This window comes from Carassius carassius, chromosome 44 (assembly GCF_963082965.1).
Source record: "Carassius carassius chromosome 44, fCarCar2.1, whole genome shotgun sequence".
Lineage (NCBI taxonomy): Eukaryota > Metazoa > Chordata > Actinopteri > Cypriniformes > Cyprinidae > Carassius > Carassius carassius.
The window spans coordinates 20,166,423-20,186,027 of NC_081798.1; the positions used below are offsets into that span (position 1 = coordinate 20,166,423).

Below are 19,605 nucleotides of genomic sequence, written 5' to 3' on the forward strand. Positions count from 1 at the left end.
AGCAGTTCTTTGCAACAGGTTAAGTGTAAATAATAATAAGATTATAGTTATACTTTATACTGGCAGATACATTTGCACCTCAGTATTGTTATACATTAACAGGAATCAATAATAATAGATTGTAAATGATTATATTTATTACAATTATAAATAGTTGTATCATTATTAAACACTCGTTAGGCACTTTACTTCCACTTTTACAACATTTTGTTCATTTTTATTGAAAATAAATTCTAATGTGGCATGTGATGGGAAAAGTGAGAAGAACAAAAAAACAAGCTCGGCAAAAGCCGGACTCTAACCCAATCAATCGCGTTACAAGCTAGTTTTCCATTCCCAAAACATTACTGCCTACACCACTGAAGCCGTTATTCACAGAAGAAGAAAAAACACTAAGAAGAGCATTTTTCCAGCGTGGATCAATGAAGTGTTTAAAAAGGGGGAAGAGACCGAAATAAACTCTGGGTTTACCGAAGAAAACCTGCTCCTGACCAGGTTAGGTTCATAGAGTAAGTTACTATGGTAACTGACTCTGAGTATAAGTTAGCTCTCTTTCAGAAACTACCCTGCTTTAAACCTCTCCCATTCTGAAACAGAAAACCTAGAGTTTCCCTCATTTCAGGGTTAACATACTCAGAGTTATACTTAACCTACTTTGTGGAACAAAGTGGACTCAGGTGATAAAAATGATAAATAGTGTGTGTATACACACACACACACACACAGTGGAATGCGAAAATTTGAGAATCTTATTAGAAATAAGATAAATCATACAAAATGCGTTTATTTTTTATTTAGTTAAACTTTCGCATGCCACTGTACACACACACAATGCATTACTCCAAACATTAGACAAGTGTGGGCGTGTTTTTATGTGTGTGCGTGTCTCTCTTTGTGTGTGTGTTCACTAAGGCTGCATTTAAGTGAAGTGGGGAAAAACAGCATTTATTTAAAATCGAAATGTCTAATGCCTTAAAAGAAAGAAAACAAATCTTAAATCATAAATACATAAACCCAAATAGGAAAAAACTCCTGAAACATTGGTGTCGAATATTTTAAAGCAGTCAAAGCAATTTGGGAAAGAAATCAATGTGTGTGGAAAATACTGAGATGTAAACTCGATTGTAATCGTTTCTGTAGTAGGAACTGTAATTTAATTATTGTACTTGTATTATTATTTTGTAATTAAATTACATAATTCTGTCACATGTATGTTTTTCCCAACACTGCTTTCTACAATCTTTTGTGTGTATCACAGCAAGAAAAATATCAGGCAGTGCTTTTTGTTTCGTTTTTTTACTTTGAAAGGTTGGTTCGTTGTCCGCCATGTTGGTGACGTCACTCAGGATGGAATGAATGAAGCGTCATCCTTCAGGAGGAGCAACTTCTGCAGCGCGAGGCCTCACTGCACGCGCGAACAAGGACTCATTACATTACTTTTATTCTCCAAATCACAACATATAAGCACTAAAGCATGTGGCGCGTCGGTGCGGTGAGTTTCGCCCTAATCGCGTGTTTTCTCCGCGCGTCGCTGTGTGCGGAGGGGCTCGTGAACGAAGACGTGAAGCGCGCGCTGGACCTGAGCTCGCACCTCGCGAAGATCACGACGGAGATCCAGCTCGCGAACCACGGAGCTGCGCGCGTCAACAGCTTCACGCTCGCGCTGGAGGCCGAGCTCGCCCCGCACCTGGCCTTCATCGGCGCATCTGTGAGTCAGTCCACGTCAAATAATAAATACATGCACGAGTAAAGAGGAGGGCACTCTTTGAGAGCTGTCACTGACTTTATTTTAAATTGTGCTTTAACATCTCCCTTGCACAATTTACTCATTCTGTTCTTATTTAAAATAAATTATTTCTTAACTGTATTTTAGCATTGACACAATAGGTTATAATTTTTTATACAGTCTATGGTTATAATAGACAATAGGTAGTGCAACTTTTCATATACTGTAGCACGAGCTAGCTATATAATCCTGCTTAATTTGTGTGCTTGCACTTGCTTTGACAAAATAAAACCTTGATTAGCGTAGTTAAGATGTAATGCTCGTTCAAACGAGTACTTTAAATGAATTCTGATATGATGCACTTGGGGTTATTTGGGTGTTTTGTGTGGTAGTTAGCATTAGCAGTGGATGTGCAGCGCACTTCCGCTTTGCTCTGTCAGTGCCAACGTGACACGTAAGCGTTAGATGCACACGTCACTTCCGTGCTTTATCACTACTACAGTATTATACAAAAACACGAAGCAGGCTCATTTGGGTTTCTTGCTTTTAATAAAAGCGTTGTTTTCTCGTGTTTAAGTGTTTGACAGGCACTGATTCCACACATCAAGCGCTCATTTGCAGGGGACGTTAGTTGTCTTTGACCTGTAGACAAAGGGCTTGTTTTTAAGGCTAAACATAATTTGGTGTTCTGGATCTAACCTTTTTTCCTTACTTTAGACTGCATGTTGTGAAATTGTTATGGTAATAAGACAATATTTTTATCTTTACCAGGTAAAGGGGGAGGAAGAGGAAGATGAGAGCCTTGAGCTGAAGGAGACAACAGTCCGAGGTCAAAGGTACACACTGGGAACTGTTCAGAATAGACTCTCCAGTGTGACTAAATAATAAAAAATAATTTGAATTAGGGCTGTACGATAATGTTAAACTGATAATCACATAAAAAAAATATAAACCGCAATTGCTCGTTTTACAGTAGGCCTCGTTTCATCAGAAGTATTGCACTTTCACATAAGCACAAATTAAGAAAACTTCATTATTATATTTATGATCTATCAACACACAATCGGTATATTGCCAAGGACTTTTATTCTTTTTTAGCATCAGCCAATATTTTTTCTATTCTGCTGGTAAGTCTTTGTGAGTATGGCAGTTATAGTTTGCTTATTATTTATTTATGATTTTCTTCTCCTGAAAAATGCTGTAATGTTTACAGAATCAATAAGTTGCTAAAGTATACACCTGTTTGTTTCACATATTTTCTTGTCAAGTTTTATTTTTATATATTATTCATTTTCAGATGATTTTAAGTTTTAGTATTTCAGTATAATTATGTAAAATAAATACTTTTTTATGCTTTTATTTATCCTGTTTAAAATAGTTTGAAATCATATATAAGTGACCATCAGTTGACCACTACTATCTACATTGACAACTGGTCAAACTAGAGAAAAGAAGCATCTCTCAGAATCTAAAACGGAGAAATTCCTAATATTAATTCCAATGATGTCAACAATTTTCTATTTTAATAATAACAAATCCAACAACCACAATTGTAAACAATATAGTTGAGATTCATGTTTGGATTTTTTTTAATATGCTGACTGATTTGGTTGCAGCAAATTGCACAAGTGGCTTCTACACAGAACCCAAACTGCTGTATTACACTTTAACTGAATATTGAAATGTTGGCTAAACTCCGACACATGTTGGACTATTGTCATACATCCCCATCAGTGCCGAGGGAGAAAGTGTACATGGTTGCCAGGTTGAGAAGATTAAGTAAAAATGTATCCTTTTAAGAGAGAAGCTCTGATTGGGGGGTTTAAAATCTTTGTCATGCAGCCGTAACTTGAATCCAATTTTTAAAAGCATATAGATGTGGTCTGTACGCATCAGATTTAGTGTTGTCTCGGTTTAGACTACAAGACACGCTTCTCTTTGTGTATATAATGTTTCCTTTTCTTGGAGATGTTTGTGTATATTATTTCCAGCTCAGAGGTTTTTGTTGTCCCTTCCTGCAGTGGGAAATTCTTCGAGGCACAGTTACCGTCGTCTCTTGCTCCGGGGGCTAAGCTGCGGGTGAAGGTTGAGACAGTGTTCAGTCACGTGCTGAAGCCCTACCCCACCCACATCACGCAGGCCGAGCGACAGCTGGTGGTCTTCCAGGGGAACCACTACCTGTTCTCCCCGTACCCCACCCGCTCCCAGACCACCCGCGTCCGCCTGGCCTCCAAAACCGTGGAGAGCTACACCAAGCTGGGCAACCCCACCAAGAGCGAGGAGTCCATCGAATATGGACCGTTCAAAGACGTTCCTCCCTTCAGCCAGGTAACCGACAGTAAATACAATAATATTGTTAAAGTTTAAATTAAATTGTGTGTATATTTCCCCACTTCTCACACACACACGATTTTCAGAAGGATCATGTGACACTAAAAACACAAAATAAATAGAAAAAAAAATATGTGTGTATATATATATATACACACACACACACACACACACCTATATATATACACACATACATACAGTACAGACCAAAAGTTTGGACACACCTTCTCATTCAAAGACTACCTCTTGAAGCTCATCAAGAGAATGCCAAGAGTGTGCAAAGCAGTAATCAAAGCAAAAGGTGGCTACTTTGAAGAACCTAGAATATGACATATTTTCAGTTGTTTCACACTTTTTTTGTTATGTATATAATTCCACATGTGTTAATTCATAGTTTTGATGCCTTCAGTGTGAATCTACAATTTTCACAGTCATGAAAATAAAGAAAACTCTTTGAATTAGAAGGTGTGTCCAAACTTTTGGTCTGTACTGTATATATATATATAAAAAATTTTTTTTTTTTGCAATTAATTTTAAGTCTTTAGTGTCACCAATCCTTCTGAAATCCTCAAGAAACATTTCTTATCAATATTGAAATATATATTTTTTTGTAACATTATAGATGTATTTCCTGTCATTTTTGACCAATTTAATGTGTGCTTGATAGATAAAAGTGTTAATTTCTTTCGAAAGACCCCATATTTTTGAACGGTAGTGTTTGACCTTTTGAAAACTGCTGGTTTGTAGGATGCCATGAGGATCCACTATGAGAACAACTCACCCTTCCTCACCATCAGCAGCATCACTCGCACTGTCGAGGTCTCTCACTGGGGCAACATCGCCGTGGAGGAAACCATCGACCTGAGACACACCGGTGCTTACCTGAAGGGCCCTTTCTCCCGCTACGACTACCAGAGACAGTCTGACAGCGGCATCTCATCAGTCAAATCTTTCAAGGTAACTTAACTCTCTCAACTCATTAGTATTTAGCAAAATTATATCTGGTCCAGTAACCTTGCTCAGTTAAACGTGGCATCCCAGTAGCCAACAGTTAATGTTATATAAATCTTGAATCTTGCTTTAAGTAGAGAACGCGGTTGGTTTTCTTCAACTTCCTTTTATTTCTTCTCACAGACCATCCTCCCAGCCTCTGCTCAAGATGTGTATTACCGTGATGAGATCGGGAACATCTCCACATCTCACCTCCAAGTTCTAGATGATTCTGTAGAAGTTGAAATCCGTCCCCGTTTCCCGCTGTTCGGCGGCTGGAAAACACATTACATCGTTGGTTATAATCTTCCCAGCTATGAGTATCTCTACAATCTGGGTGGGTGTCCCGTATCAGGTTGACAGATGAAAATATTTTCTATTAAAATAAACTCATAATTCCACATCCTCTTGTCCTTTAGGAGATCAGTATGCTCTGAAAATGCGTCTGGTTGATCATGTGTATGATGACCAGGTTATTGACCAGCTGACTGTGAAACTGATTCTTCCTGAAGGAGCCAAGTGAGCATCTGATATACATTAGCATGAGCAAACCTCACCAATAAAATCATAATTAAGTTTGATTTGGTGATTTACCGCTACTCTGTTGTTCTCCCCAGAAATATCCACATGGAGACTCCCTACCCCATCAGCCGCAGTCAGGACGAGCTGCATTACACTTACCTGGACACCTTTGGCCGACCTGTGCTGGTGGCCACCAAGAACAATCTGGTGGAGCAGCACATTCAGGACGTCGTGGTAAGATAAGACTTTCAACAGGGGCCTTTTAAAAGGTGTTAAAGCTCTTGGAGGGATCCAGAACCTCTGTAAAAGCATTGTCTTCCTCAATCCTGTCCTGTACTAGTACTCTTTACAGCAGTGCAGAGAAAATATCAACCGAGCATTTGAGCTGTTTTATTGTCTAGTTTCTAAAAAAAATAATTACTAACTTAAAAAAAAAGTACAATTTGTAAATGCTCTATTCAACTGGAAATGTAAACGAAATGCTTATATAATAAATAAAAAAATTCTAATTAAATGTTAATTATTTTTTAAAACTCAGCTTACATTTTCTTATAATAAATAATTTTCTTGCATTTTTTTTTTCAACCAGATTTTGCACAATACAAGATATTCATAAACCACCTTTTTAATATGATTCTACTGTATTGTTTGGAGACTTTAATTCAGTGTATCGAAGGTAATGGGATTACACTTTAATTTCTGAACAAAAAGCTGAACAGCTGGAACCTGTTATTTCACTGTACAGAAACATTGGGACTCATTAAGGAAATTTGAGGAGTAATTTCCCCATAAAACACTTTCCCAAAAACTCCTCCGGATAAACAAATACTTTGTAAACATTAGATTTGATAGTTTAACATCAAGGGTATGTTAATCAATTGCAGTCATGTCGTAAATTGGGTGCATGTGCGCACTCTTTCACAATTAGTGTAATCCCCGCCTCTGAATTATACCGTGTGTAAGACGCGTTCAAGAATGCTGTGGAATCTTCTGGATTTCCATATCAGTTTTGGCTCCAGGATACTGCATAAATGCAAAAAAAAAAAAGAGTAACTGGCCATATGCCTAGCAATAAATATTCAAGTAACGCGTTTCTCCAAAGCGTTTTTAGCCATCTGAAAAAATGTCAAATGCTATGGTCCACAGTAGCAAAACATATTATGGAAGCCCGTTCCCACCATTGAGTAAAAAATAAACATTTTTGTCTCGCAATTCTGGACTTTCTTTTTGTCCTCACAACTGCAAGTTTATATATCGCAATTCTGGCTTTATAACGCAATTGCGAGTTATAAAGTCAATATTGCGCGATATAAAGTCTGAATTGAGATTGCGAAGTTGCAATTCTGAGGGTTTTTTTTTATCGCAATTGTGAGTTCACATCTCACTATTCAGACTTTTTCTTAGAATTGTAAGTTATAAAGTCAAAATTGCGAGATATGAACTCTCAATTCTGAGGAAAAAAGTCTGTGAGAACTGAGAAGTCGTAATTACCTTGTTTTATTTAGTGGCGGAAACGGGCTTCCGTAACACATTACTAGGATCCCGTTTTGGTGAATATTACTCAATATATAAATGCACCAGTTCAGTTCTTGTACATGTAGGATGGTTGGTGGGTGTAGTATTTGCCCCGCCCATCCCCCACTGATTGGACGGCTAGGTAAAAAGTGACAGTGACGATCACTTTCTTTTTACCCACAGTTCTCAACTCCTAATAAATAAAAATACAGGGTAAACAAACTTGGAAAATATTATTGTATTGCATCAAAAGTGCAGTGTCATCAGTTTGCGAAAAAGATCACGTACAATTTTACACACATTTACACATGGTAAGTAACAGGTGTACAGTTCTTTCTTACCAACTAACATTTTCATGAATTAGAACAATTTTTAATCATTATTCATGCCAGTTCTACTCTGCTTCGACAGTACAGGTGCATTTGCAGAGCAGCTTCAGATTTTTCCAAAGGAATTGAAGTGCACGTAAAGTTCAGCAAAAGTGTGCTTGTTCAAAAACTGAGCCTTGAGTGAGTATTACCTGTGTTTCTCATTAGGTTCACTACACCTTCAATAAGATCCTGATGCTACAGGAGCCTTTGTTAGTGGTGGGGGCGTTCTACATCCTCTTTTTCACTGTCATCATCTACGTGCGCCTGGACTTCTCCATCACCAAGGTGCGTCTGGAGCACGCGCTATTGTTGAAGTGAGTGTGAAGGTGTCACATTAACCAAGCTGTCGTTTCCTCATTTCCTCCGCTAGGATCCAGCAGCAGAGGTGCGCATGAAGGTGGCCTCCATCACCGAGCAGGTCCTGACTCTGGTGAACAAGCGTCTCGGTCTGTACCGCCACATGGACGAGGTTGTGAACCGCTACAAGCAGACCCGTGATACCGGAGCGCTGAACAACGGCCGCAAGACCCTGGAGGCCGAGCACCGCACCCTCACCAATGACATCAGTGCATTACAAGCCCGTCTCAAAGCAGAGGGCTCCGACCTAGCCGAAAAAGTAGAGTCAATGTCTTCTAAAGCCCATCTTTAAACCATATTTAGGATGTCTCAACTAAAATTTAAAATTCTGCCTTTAATAACTCAACCTAATGTCATTCTAAGACCTTTGTTCATCTCCGGAAAACACAAATAAAGATATGTTATTGATAAAATCCCAGAGCTTATATCGCTATCGATGTAACGATGAACCGTGGAAATCAGTTGAGATGCTAAACTAATCGTGATACAGTTGGAGTACGAATTTCTACAACTGTATCGCTGAGGGGAACTGGCTGTCTTTTATAAAAGTTTACATAGTATATATATATATTTTTTTTCCATCTTATGTATTTTCAGCGGTAACTCAGGAAACACCGTATCATTGTTCATTAGCGCCGCCTGCTGTCAGAAACATGCAACAATAGCCTAATGAAAGGACACCTTTTCATTTGCTGTACGAGTTCAATCTCATTTTGTGAGAAAATTGAATTGTGAGTTGCGTGAATCATAACATCTCTATTTCTGACGCAACTACCACGTTCATGGCCCCTAAAGGTAGTAATGCATTGTTAAATTAGTCCATGTGACATCAGTAGTTCAGCCTTAATTTTATGAGGCTATGAGAGAACTTTGTATGCAAATAAATAAAAAATAACAACTTTATTCAACAGTTTCTTCTCTTCCGTTTCAGTCTTCGATATACCACTATGAAGAGAAAGAAATTAAGAAATTGTAATTATTATAATTTTTTTTATGCACAAAAAGCATTCTCGTAGCTTCATAAAATTAAGGTTGAACCACAGTGTAGTAGCTCCCTAGCTGTCTATGAAGTGTCAGAAAGCTCTCGGAGTTCATCAAAAAATATCTTAATTTGCGTTCCATGAGGTTAAGTAATTAATGACCGAGTTTTCATTTTTGGGTGAACTGTCCCTTTAAGATGGATTTTTTCTCTCTCTGTTTTCCGTTTCTCTGTCTGCAGGTTGGTGAAATCCAGAAGTTGGACAACCAGCTGAAGGATCAGGTGTCCCGATCCTGTCAGGAGGCCGAGCGCCTGGTGGCTGGAAAGGTGAAAAAGGACACCTACATCGACTCGGATAAAGCCTTGACAGGCAAGAGGCAGGAGCTGGTCAGCCGCATCGACAGCCTTCTGGATGCCTTGTAAATCAGCCACCAGATGTCCAGTCTTCAGCCGGGCCATGTCCTCGCCCTCAGAAGACGTCACCCACACTCAGACTGGACTGACAGATCAATAGTGTACACTCACAAACAATCTGCATCATTCTGTGAACATCATGCTTGTGCCTTCGTAGGACGTGAAAGTGATTTTTGCAGGATGTGCATGTTGTTTTGTGTGATTTGGAAGAGGGTTTTGTGTGTGTGTACTTGGATGCAAAATCTTTTATTTTTTAAGTTTCAAGTTTCTGAATGTCAAATGCAGTCTTCATTCACAAGATTCCTTTTAATATTCCTCTGCAGTTTTGGAGTCTGGTTTGAATTTAAATTAGCTCTGCAACCCCTCACCTAAAAAACACCTTTGCACTTATTGTTTCCAAAAAAATGAAAGAATAGAGAATGATCTGCTCTGTGTCCTAAAAAAAGAAGTATGTAACCGCAGATCCTGAAACGGTTGCCACTGATATGCTCATGTTTGCAAATTTTCTATTGGGGTTTTATTTCTCATATTTTTGTATGATTTTCATTTTTTTGTAAACGATGCATTTCATATCTACAGTGAATGATACTGATTTTTGTATGCCGAGGGTAAATGTGACAGATGTTGCTTGTAAATCATTTCCATCAGTCCATGAATAAATAAGGTATGTGAAACCAGACCTATGATGTTATTTTGATTTATTTATTTTTGTAACCCTGTTTACAAATTAAAACATTTTGACTTTAAAATGTTTAAGCCATAAGATCCCTTTCTATCTAATAAAACTAAAAGAAGCTCAGCTTAATTACGAAGTCCAATATTTCCATAAATATTTTATTTATATATATTTGAGAAGTGTCTTGTTCATTAAGTAAAACTATGAGAATCAATTATTGTTTTGGGTGTAAGAAATTAACACTTGAATATTTTGCGACAACGCATTTTTACAATGTAACTTTTGTTTCTTTATATTTTATAATAGATGAGGCACTATATTTTAATTACTGGTTTTAAATATTGCTGCTACTTTGTCAGAGCATCTTTTTCTATAGATGCAAGCACACACACTCACACACATAACTGTAAAATTACTGTGTAATAAACCCCTTTTTAACAAAAGCCTGACAATAACAAATCAGGTCTTTCTAGAATTTGCATATGCCCAAAACTTAATTCAGTCACACAGCATAAAGTCCAAACGTTCTTGCTTTTAGTGTATATTTATAGTTCATATGGGGTGCTTCTCAATTCTTATTTGTGCATCCTCGTTTCCTCTCCTCGCTTCCTTTCCTCGCGTCTCAGCTCCGCCCCCTGTAGGATGCGAGGGAAGGCTGCAAGGAAAAGACGCGAGGACGGAGGGATCGAATGAAAGCTTTTTTTACACATTGGAATCCTTGATCACTCGAGCGTCACTTCGTTGCGTCATAAGCAGCGCTCAGAGGATCTGCCCTCATGTTGTTGAAATTTGTTTATTTAAGAAATTCATAATAAATAATAATAAAGAAAGATACCCTGTTGAAATATGTGAGGTGTGTGGTTTATATAAACTGCAAAAGTAAAGTAGAAATCAAAATTATTGTGACCGATGTGAAGGGGGAGGAGAATTTATACGTGCGTCACGTTTTAGTCGATAAAACTCTTCCGCATAGGATGCACCTGTGTATCCTCGCTCATGACTCCTCTTGGAAGCCTCCTCACTCCTCGATCCTCGACTCCTCGCGGTGCAATTAGAGAATTGAGATGTCCTTCAAGATGGCTGAGCTCGATCGGTTTCCGGGTCATAGGATAGAGGACGGAGGAGAGAGGAGACGAGGAGGGATATTGAGAAGCACCCATTGTGTGGTCTGCTGGTAAAAAAAAAAAAAAAAAAAAATCAATGCAACCCGGATGAACCTCCCAATAATGAGTTTTCATGTTATGACCACAGGAGGGCACTGTTATTCTGTACACACTGAGAACGTACTCGTGCAATCTCAACCTAAATCTAAACCATGGGTTATAAGATGTAGTTAATGTTTTAACCCTTCTTTTGGAATAAGTAAAGGATTAAAAAAATACATCTATGATCTATTATCAAAAAATAAAATCAATATGTCATTGCACTGCTGTTTGTAGCTTTACCTAGTGTTTGATCACTGCATGTATGGGCAGAGATATAAAAAATAATAATAATGATATAAAAACAGAATCATTACTGATGTAATCTGTATAGTATGGCCATATTTCTGTGCAGGATTTGTAACCAATTCTCAGCCAAACCCACAAAGCTGGCAGAGGTCAACTTGAGGTCATCACCTTCCTCATGAGGTCATCAGTGGTCAGCGCAGGGCCATTTCCTGGGGCAAAATAACAAGAGCCATTCTCGTCTCCATGATAACGCAGACATATTGTATATTCTGTACAATAATCATTCTGAAAATACACACTGGAGGGAAACCAAGACAATGTCTGTTAGCACTGATGCCTAGAGCGGCTGGACCCGTACAATGGCACGCACTCTGTGTTTGTGGTCAGGCTTTCGCAGCCGAGGGTTGGAAACCCTGCCAAACGCTCATTCTCACACATACGCAGACAAAATGCATGTTAAGAAGGCTTTTGTAAAAGTCTAGGGCATGTGTGAATGCTGAACAGAACATACAAACAGAAACTTTTCTAGAATGGTTACATGCTTGTGTTTTTCAGTGCACATCACTCATATGTTTACAGTTACAGAACTTACTAACATCTGTCAGTACATCAGTCTGGGTCATACTGAAGGGAGAGTATTTGATTACACAGAGACAATACTGAAATAATAGTGCAGGTACTGATTGTTTTAAAATTTTTAACTACCATTCAAAAAAAAAAAAAGTAATGATAATAATATTTATTGAGCAGCAAATCAGTATATTAGAATGATTTCTGAAGGATCATGTGACACTGAAGACTGGAGGAGTGATGCTGAAAGTTCAGCTTTGTATCACAGGAATAAATTAAAACCCTTTACATACAGCATAGTGCATTATGAGGTATTGTAATGCATGAATTACGCTTTTAGTGCATTGCATGATCTCAGAAATAACTGTATCCACAGTTATAATACATTATAATAATTTTCTGTTCAATGTTATGCCTTTAGAAAATATAATGCATAAATGCACATGACAAAAACGGTTTCAGACGTTACAAGAAAACTGCAAATATTACAATGCATTTTAAAGTTACGTACATTTATTTATGAATCGATAATCGATATAACGCAATCGATATAATTACAATGTGCATTGTATATAACTTTACAATGAAATATGCATAAAGGCTTGAAGCATTACTGTTTAGATTTTTAAATATATTTAAGCACAAAACTGTTCTTTTAAACTGCAATAACATTTCACAATATTGATCTACTGATCAAATAAAAGCAGCCTAGCGCAGGCACATTTAAAAACTTAACCATCCTCAGTCCTTTGAACAGTAGCGCAATTATTCAATTGTTTTATGTAATTACTTATTTTAGATATTATGTAATCAAGGGTTTATTTATTTTATACAAATTGTATTAAAACTTTTTTTTTATTCAGTATTATCAATAAAAACAACAACAAATGTAACACTTTATTTTACATTGTCATTGTTAGGAATATTGCATGCACTTATGGTAATAGAAAAAAAAAAAATATGCATACAGTAATTGCATGCAAGTGACCCTATACTAAATCCTCATCCTAACCCGAACCATATAGTAAGCACATTTAGTTAATTAATATTACTCAGTACTTAAATGCATAGTTAATAAAGTGTAATCAAACAAATATGAGCAATACATACAGACCAAAAATGTGACCCTGGACCACAAAGCAAGTCATAAGGGTAATAAAATAAAAAAAACTTTTAAACTTTAATTTATGCATCATCTGAATAAATAAGCTTTCCTTTCATGTATGGTTTGTTAGCATAGGACAATATTTAGCTCGAGATACAACTATTTGAAAATCTGGAATTTGAGGGTGCAAAAAATCGATTTATTTTTTTAAATTATCATTTTGACCCATACAATGTATTATTGGCTACTGCTACAAATATACCCTTGCTGCTTATGACTGGTTTTGTGCTCAAAGTATTTTTGGGCTCTTTTGACCTCCTAGACTAGCTACAGCCTCACAAACACATAGCAACCCCCTGCAAGCCACCTACAACTCAATATAGTGTTGTGGTGAGTTTTGCACTGAATCTGTCTTTAGATGTGAAACTTTAATTAGATGTTTCGAATCTTTAACATGCAACTGATAATTCAGATCCTGGATGCTGATTGGTCAATACAGCGTTCCATCCATGTTATATTCACAATATAGCACAGCCTCTCATTGCTTATTGCTTAAAGAAACAATTTTTCATCTCACGTCTTGATTTTGAGCCACATGTTAGATATTTGACATAATAAGGCCGTGCATGCAGACACGTTGAGGTTTGTCTTGGTTTCCAGCACGAGCTGATTGGTGAATGAGAAAGGGTCGTTACGGGTGAAGCCCCCCCATCAGAGCTTCATCTAGAACATACAGTACAGCTCCTGCCAAAGCTTGCGGTTTAGCTGTTGACCAGACCGGAGCTTAAATTCTGTTTGAAACCGGAATCCAGCAGCAGTACTGTATCCTGATGTGGTGCACAATGAAAGCTGAGACTCAGAGAAAGAAAGGTGGATGTGAGGGTTGGGGGAGGTGGAGGTTGGAGGGTGGGCACACACCCACTCCAAGCTGAAGAGTTCAGTGACAGTTTCTCAAAGCCCAGGCTGAAAGCTCAAGAAGCCTCCAGCACCGAACAAAGAGTCCCAACTTGGCCGGTGTTCATTAGCGATAGAGCGCCCACAATAGAGGCGAGTGTGAGGTGGTCCCGGGCCCCGGGACTGTACTGACCCGCCGTTGATTGATTGTGCCGGCCCGGGCTCACCTGCAGCCCCTGCACGCGCACATGTCCTGACAGCCTGCAGAGAGACCCGTCAGTGTCAGAGAACAATATCCTGCACTGTGCAGCTTGCGACTGAGCACGCTCGTAAATCACTACTGTGACAGAGACACCGCCCTCACTGTCCGCACTCCATGACACGCACACAAGCAACCAAACACACACACACACACACACACACACACACACACACACACTCTGTCAGAAAACCTCAAGCTGTGCAACTACATGAAAGGGGTGTTTTTGAAAGGTTACATTGTACCACCTGACTTGGGCCTGCAAAGAGAAATATTCAACCTATTAACCACGTCCTCTCAGAACAACTTTGATATTTATGTAATTATGAAATGGATTTAAAGCAATGGATTTAAACCTGGTGCTGGGTTCTGACACAACACTCCATTGAGTTTCAGAAAACACCTGTTTACTTAAATCATCTATGGTCCTTTCATTATCTTTCATCAAAATGTAATCATTTGCCTCTGAAAGCACTTTCTTTTTTGGTTGAAGTCACCGATCGCTTTAGTTTTTTCATCAGATTCAGACTGGACATCAACTGGCAGTTTATTGAACAAAAGTTAACACTGATATTCAATAATTCCCTATACAAAGCACATTATGATCAATACAAAGTGTGTTTAGAATCAATGCAGTTTTATTTGTTATTACTTAGTCTTCTTGTGTAGTTCTGCTTTGTATGTTTTTGAAGATTTCTACCATGTAAAACGATGGATTTGCGACAAAATACTGTAAAGTTTGGACGGATGGTGTTTGACATGAACAAGATGAAGTTTTGGGATTATCTGCAACATTCATTTTAAGGTGTCCTTACAAGTTTTTACTATAGTAATAATAATAGCAAAATATGCATAATTACAAGCAACCCTAACCCTAAACCGGCAGCAATTTATTGTACAGTCCTGTGTAATTCTATGTACTTAGCAATTATAGTTACTGCATACTAGGTATTAACCCTGAACTTACCCCTAAACCTTAACCCCTGTAGTTACCTTATAGAATATTCTTGGGTAAGCACACTGTAACATACTGTAAAATAAAGTGCTTAACCCTAATTAATATCCCTCAGTACATTTCTGTGCAAATACACTGTAAGGACATCTTAAAATATAGTTTAAGCAGATTTTTGACTAAGCCTAATTTTCTATCCTTAGTATACACAATTATATGATTGGCTGCATTTTATCATTTGCATTCATCTTTGTTTTCCCCAGCTATCTGTGACAGTAGAAGACTATTCTAAACAATTCCCCAAAATCCCCCACCTAGATTTAAATAAATCCCATGACAGATGTTACATTTCATGTTGTTTGCAACATTTCATGTCTACTTCCAATAACCGAGTCAATGAATTAATTGTTTTCCATTATTTTCTTGCTGCTCAGTTTAATAAAACCTTGCACTGCCTTCATCTTTTTACAAGAAACAAAGACCTCCAATAGTGTAACAGGAAACAGACACCCCTCCACAGGTGAACATATGACCCCTAAACATCCCCGTGAAGTGGACACGAGGCCCGCGGCCCGATCCTCCCCTCAGAACAACTTTTATCTCAAATGCACTTTCATCTTTCTTTCATTCCGTGTTTTTCTCTTTAATAAAGAAAGATGAATTCCAGCTGCAGCTTCCTCTATCTCCGTCTCCTTCCTTCTCCTCAACATCCTCTCAAATACGCCGTTCCATTATGGGTATAAATTCAATTTCATGTAGTTCTGATGCTAAATTCTGATTAGATGAGCTATGTTCGAATTTTCTACGATGACTGACAGCTGTCAATAGTGCACTGTTAAAATACTGAGAATTTGTCCTTCAGATTACACTGAAATTAAAATCAAAGAAATATATTTATTTATTTATAATATTCTGAATATATTTCATACATATGCCATATGAGTATAATATTATAAATATAATTTACAAAACTGTTCAAACCTTGGGAGTCAGTGAGATTTTTTTATGTTTTTAAAAGAAGTATGTTCTTCTCAATAAGGCTGCATTAATTTGTTTAAAAACACAGTAAAATAGATAGTAGTATTGTAAAATATTATTACAATATAATAATAACTAATATATACTGTATATATATATATATATATATATATATATATATAATTTATTCCCATAATACAAAGCTGAATTTTCAGCAGCCATTAGTCCAGATTTTAGTGTCACCTGATGCTTCAGAAATCATTCTAATATGAAACATTTCTTATTCTTATCAATGTTGAAAAAGGTTTCTTGAAGCTATGATATTTTTTCCAGGATATTTGAAAAGAGAAATTAATTGAAACTTTAAAAGAGAAACAGCATTTATTTGAAAAAGAACAACCTACAATGTCCTAAATGTAGAAGTCACTGCTTAGTCTTATTTCATGTTATCCTAACAGGAGTGTTTAAGCATAATTCATGAGTTAAATATATTTAGCACAGTATCCTTTTTTTATATTTGAAAATGAACACTGATCAACATTAGACAACACTTAATTTTATTTAATAAATTATAAGATAATTTTACTTAATTTTCCGGCCATTCTTTTTCCAGGTTTCACTGACTTTGCAAAAGTATTGACTGAAAGTGACTGAAATCCTCTGACAGCAGGTTGTCCAGATGAAGGCCGATTTGAAGCTCATTCCAAATCGGTGATTTCTAGAATATTGCATCTTTACAATGTCATTATCTCATTCAAGTCCCCTGAAAAGGCTGGTCGTCCGCGAAAGACAAATGCACGAGATTACAAGATAATGCAGAGAATTTCATTCTGCAATCGGTTCAGCACTGCAGCTGCATTGCTAGTCAGTTCAGTGTTGAACAGGGAAGGATCTGTCTCGACATACAGTACGTCTTGAAAGCCCACTCTGCAGTGACCAAACCTCTCATCAGCAGACAGAATCAAAAGGCTAGACTAACCTTTGCTGAGGAGCATGTTGAGTGGAGAACTGGTTCAAAGTGAAGTTCAAAGAGAACTATTTATATTGAATACACAGTATAAGCAATAAAACACTGAAGGCTGTGCAGTACATTGATTCAGAGGTTAAAAACACTCCTTTCCCATGGTAAAATCAGCGTAATGCACAGCTTCAGCACCTGCCAGTTTAGAAAAGTCCTCAAGAAGCAGGCGCTGCCCCGTCCAGCGGTCATTCCACACTGACAGAGCTTTAGAAAGAGAAAAACAGGAGAGAGCAGGATGAAAGGTGAGCAGTGCCCTGCGCAGGTGGCAGGTGTGATCACGGCGGTAAAAGACGAGGGACGGCAGGAACAGAGGGACACAAAGGACCGGTCTGTTTCCCGCTCACAGCTGCAGGGGGTGGAGATGAGTCCGGCTGACAGATAGACAGACACGACAGCGGAGGGGAGGGAGAGCTCTGACGGTGATACTTCAAACGCAGGATTGGGTGCTGGGTGCCGAGAGACACATTCTTTCTAAAAGACGGCGGAAGAAAGAGAGAGACTGAAAAGAGTAATGCTGCCTGTGCACAAGTGTGTGTGCCTGTCTGTAGATGTTCAACGAAGAATAATCTATAGAGTGGTTTCAAAAACAATATTAAATGTTTCTGAGTGGCAATGCATTCGATAACAAACAAATGATGCCGGAGATTTTTGCAGAACTAGCGTCACTTTTCAGAATAACCACAGCTGGTGTAGTTTGTCACATCAACTGTGAACGTAGTCCACTAATGTTTTCACAAATCAGAAATCTAATCATTGGTGTATATAATATATATATTTTTTTTGTATATAAGTGTAAACACTATACATGTTTAGTTTTCTAATAGACCTGTGTTAACCAGTCAAATCCTTCTGCTCTCCTCCTCGTTTGTGTTTCAGTCCAGAACTCCAGCTAAGACCCCCTGATCCCTGCCACATGGCATCCCATCAAAGCATCTCTACCCCAGGTTCTGAGAATGAGTCAGCCCCCTGATTCATCTCGGAGGAAGCATATCTGTGTCAGATCCCCGTCTAATGTTTTTTCATGAGTGTGTGTGTGTTATTCTTTGCCTCAGCGTGACTCCAAGTGTAGTTTCAACCCAGCTCCCTGTCAAAATACTTATACGATAGCCCAACCACTTCAGGACAAACACACACAAACACACACACACACACAGATATGTCGATACATATCTGATTCCTTCTGAATATCTTCAACCATGACCATCTGTGTGCATACACTAACACACACGTACAGTCACACAAGCTTGGACTGATTGGAAGGGCAAGGTCACTACTCGACTGCTGCTAGGAAACTTAGATAGTCTGCTGAGCTCAGCAGAGACAAAAAGACTTTTCCTTCTCACCTCCCCAGACACTTGAAAACATCTTTCTTTCTTTATCCCTCTCCACTTCTTCTATCCTGCCCCACAGCCTTAACTATTTGCCCTCTACCTGTCCGAGTGGGATGTGAAGGGAAGGCCAGGTGTGCTGCCCACCGGCACGTGATGAAGCCTGAGGTTTGGAGCTGTTTGACAGAGAGGAAGTGACCTCGTGTCCCGGCTGCTTCCCGTATCAACTCTTTATTTACCCCTCCACCAAGTTGTGTGTCGGACCGCCGGTCATGCTGTCCTCTTAACATCTGAACTTCACTTCCACCTGCACCAGCCTGAGACCACACAGACCTACAAGCTCAACCTCTATTTTTTAATACCCGAAAATACCATAAAATAAACTATTTAACATGCTTCTTGACCAGCCTATGGAACAACGAGGCAAGAGGCACGCTATTATATCATAGGTGCTTCCCCTAAAGTTGCTGAGGAAAAAGAAAAAAAAAATATGAGAAGAGTAAGAGTAGGTGTGGTTACATTTTGCCTAATTTCCATGGGGCAACAAATAGTCAATTTTCCATTGTCCGTAGTATAGTGAAGTATGAAGCACTGCTCACAGAGAAGCCGCTTTCAAACCAGCTTGAACATAATCCCCCAAAGGACAAATCGGTAACACTTTATTTTAAGGTGACCTTGTTACAGTTATTATTATAATAACAATTAACTATGCACAATTACATGCAAGTATCCCTAAACCAAACAAGTCAAGTCACCTTTATTTATATAGCACTTTTAACAATAGAGATTGTGTCAAAGCAACTGTGCAGCATTAATTTGAAAAATAGTGTCAATAATGCAAAATGACAATAGTAAACACTCATTTTTCAGTTAAAGACAGTTCATCATTGAGTTCAGTGATGTCATCATCCAGCTCAGTTCAGTTTAAATAGTGTCTGTGCAATCAAGTCAACGATATCGCTGGAAATGAAGTGTCCCCAACTAAGCAAGCCAGCTTATCACAAGTATGTAGTAAGTACATGTAGTTAATTAATCAGTTCTTAAATATATAATTACACTGTAACAAGGAAACCTTAAAATGTGTAGCCGAAAAAACCCTTGTGTAAAACTCCCAATCGCATGGGTTCACATTGAAATTAATGGAATTCACCCAATTTCGCAGAGCT

General features: G+C 38.2%; 1 protein-coding gene across 1 annotated transcript; it reads left to right on the forward strand.

Annotated features, from left to right (window-relative positions):
• The first annotated feature begins 1,349 nt into the window (after positions 1 to 1,349).
• On the forward strand, positions 1,350 to 9,884 carry rpn1 (ribophorin I). The gene is made up of 10 exons (XM_059537048.1): positions 1,350 to 1,708; positions 2,498 to 2,562; positions 3,748 to 4,054; positions 4,805 to 5,014; positions 5,192 to 5,384; positions 5,467 to 5,566; positions 5,665 to 5,803; positions 7,621 to 7,740; positions 7,826 to 8,071; positions 9,032 to 9,884. Exons 1-10 carry the CDS (start codon positions 1,475 to 1,477, stop codon positions 9,212 to 9,214), a joined length of 1,797 nt encoding a protein of 598 aa, XP_059393031.1. The 5' UTR covers positions 1,350 to 1,474; the 3' UTR covers positions 9,215 to 9,884.
• The last annotated feature ends 9,721 nt before the right edge of the window (positions 9,885 to 19,605 follow it).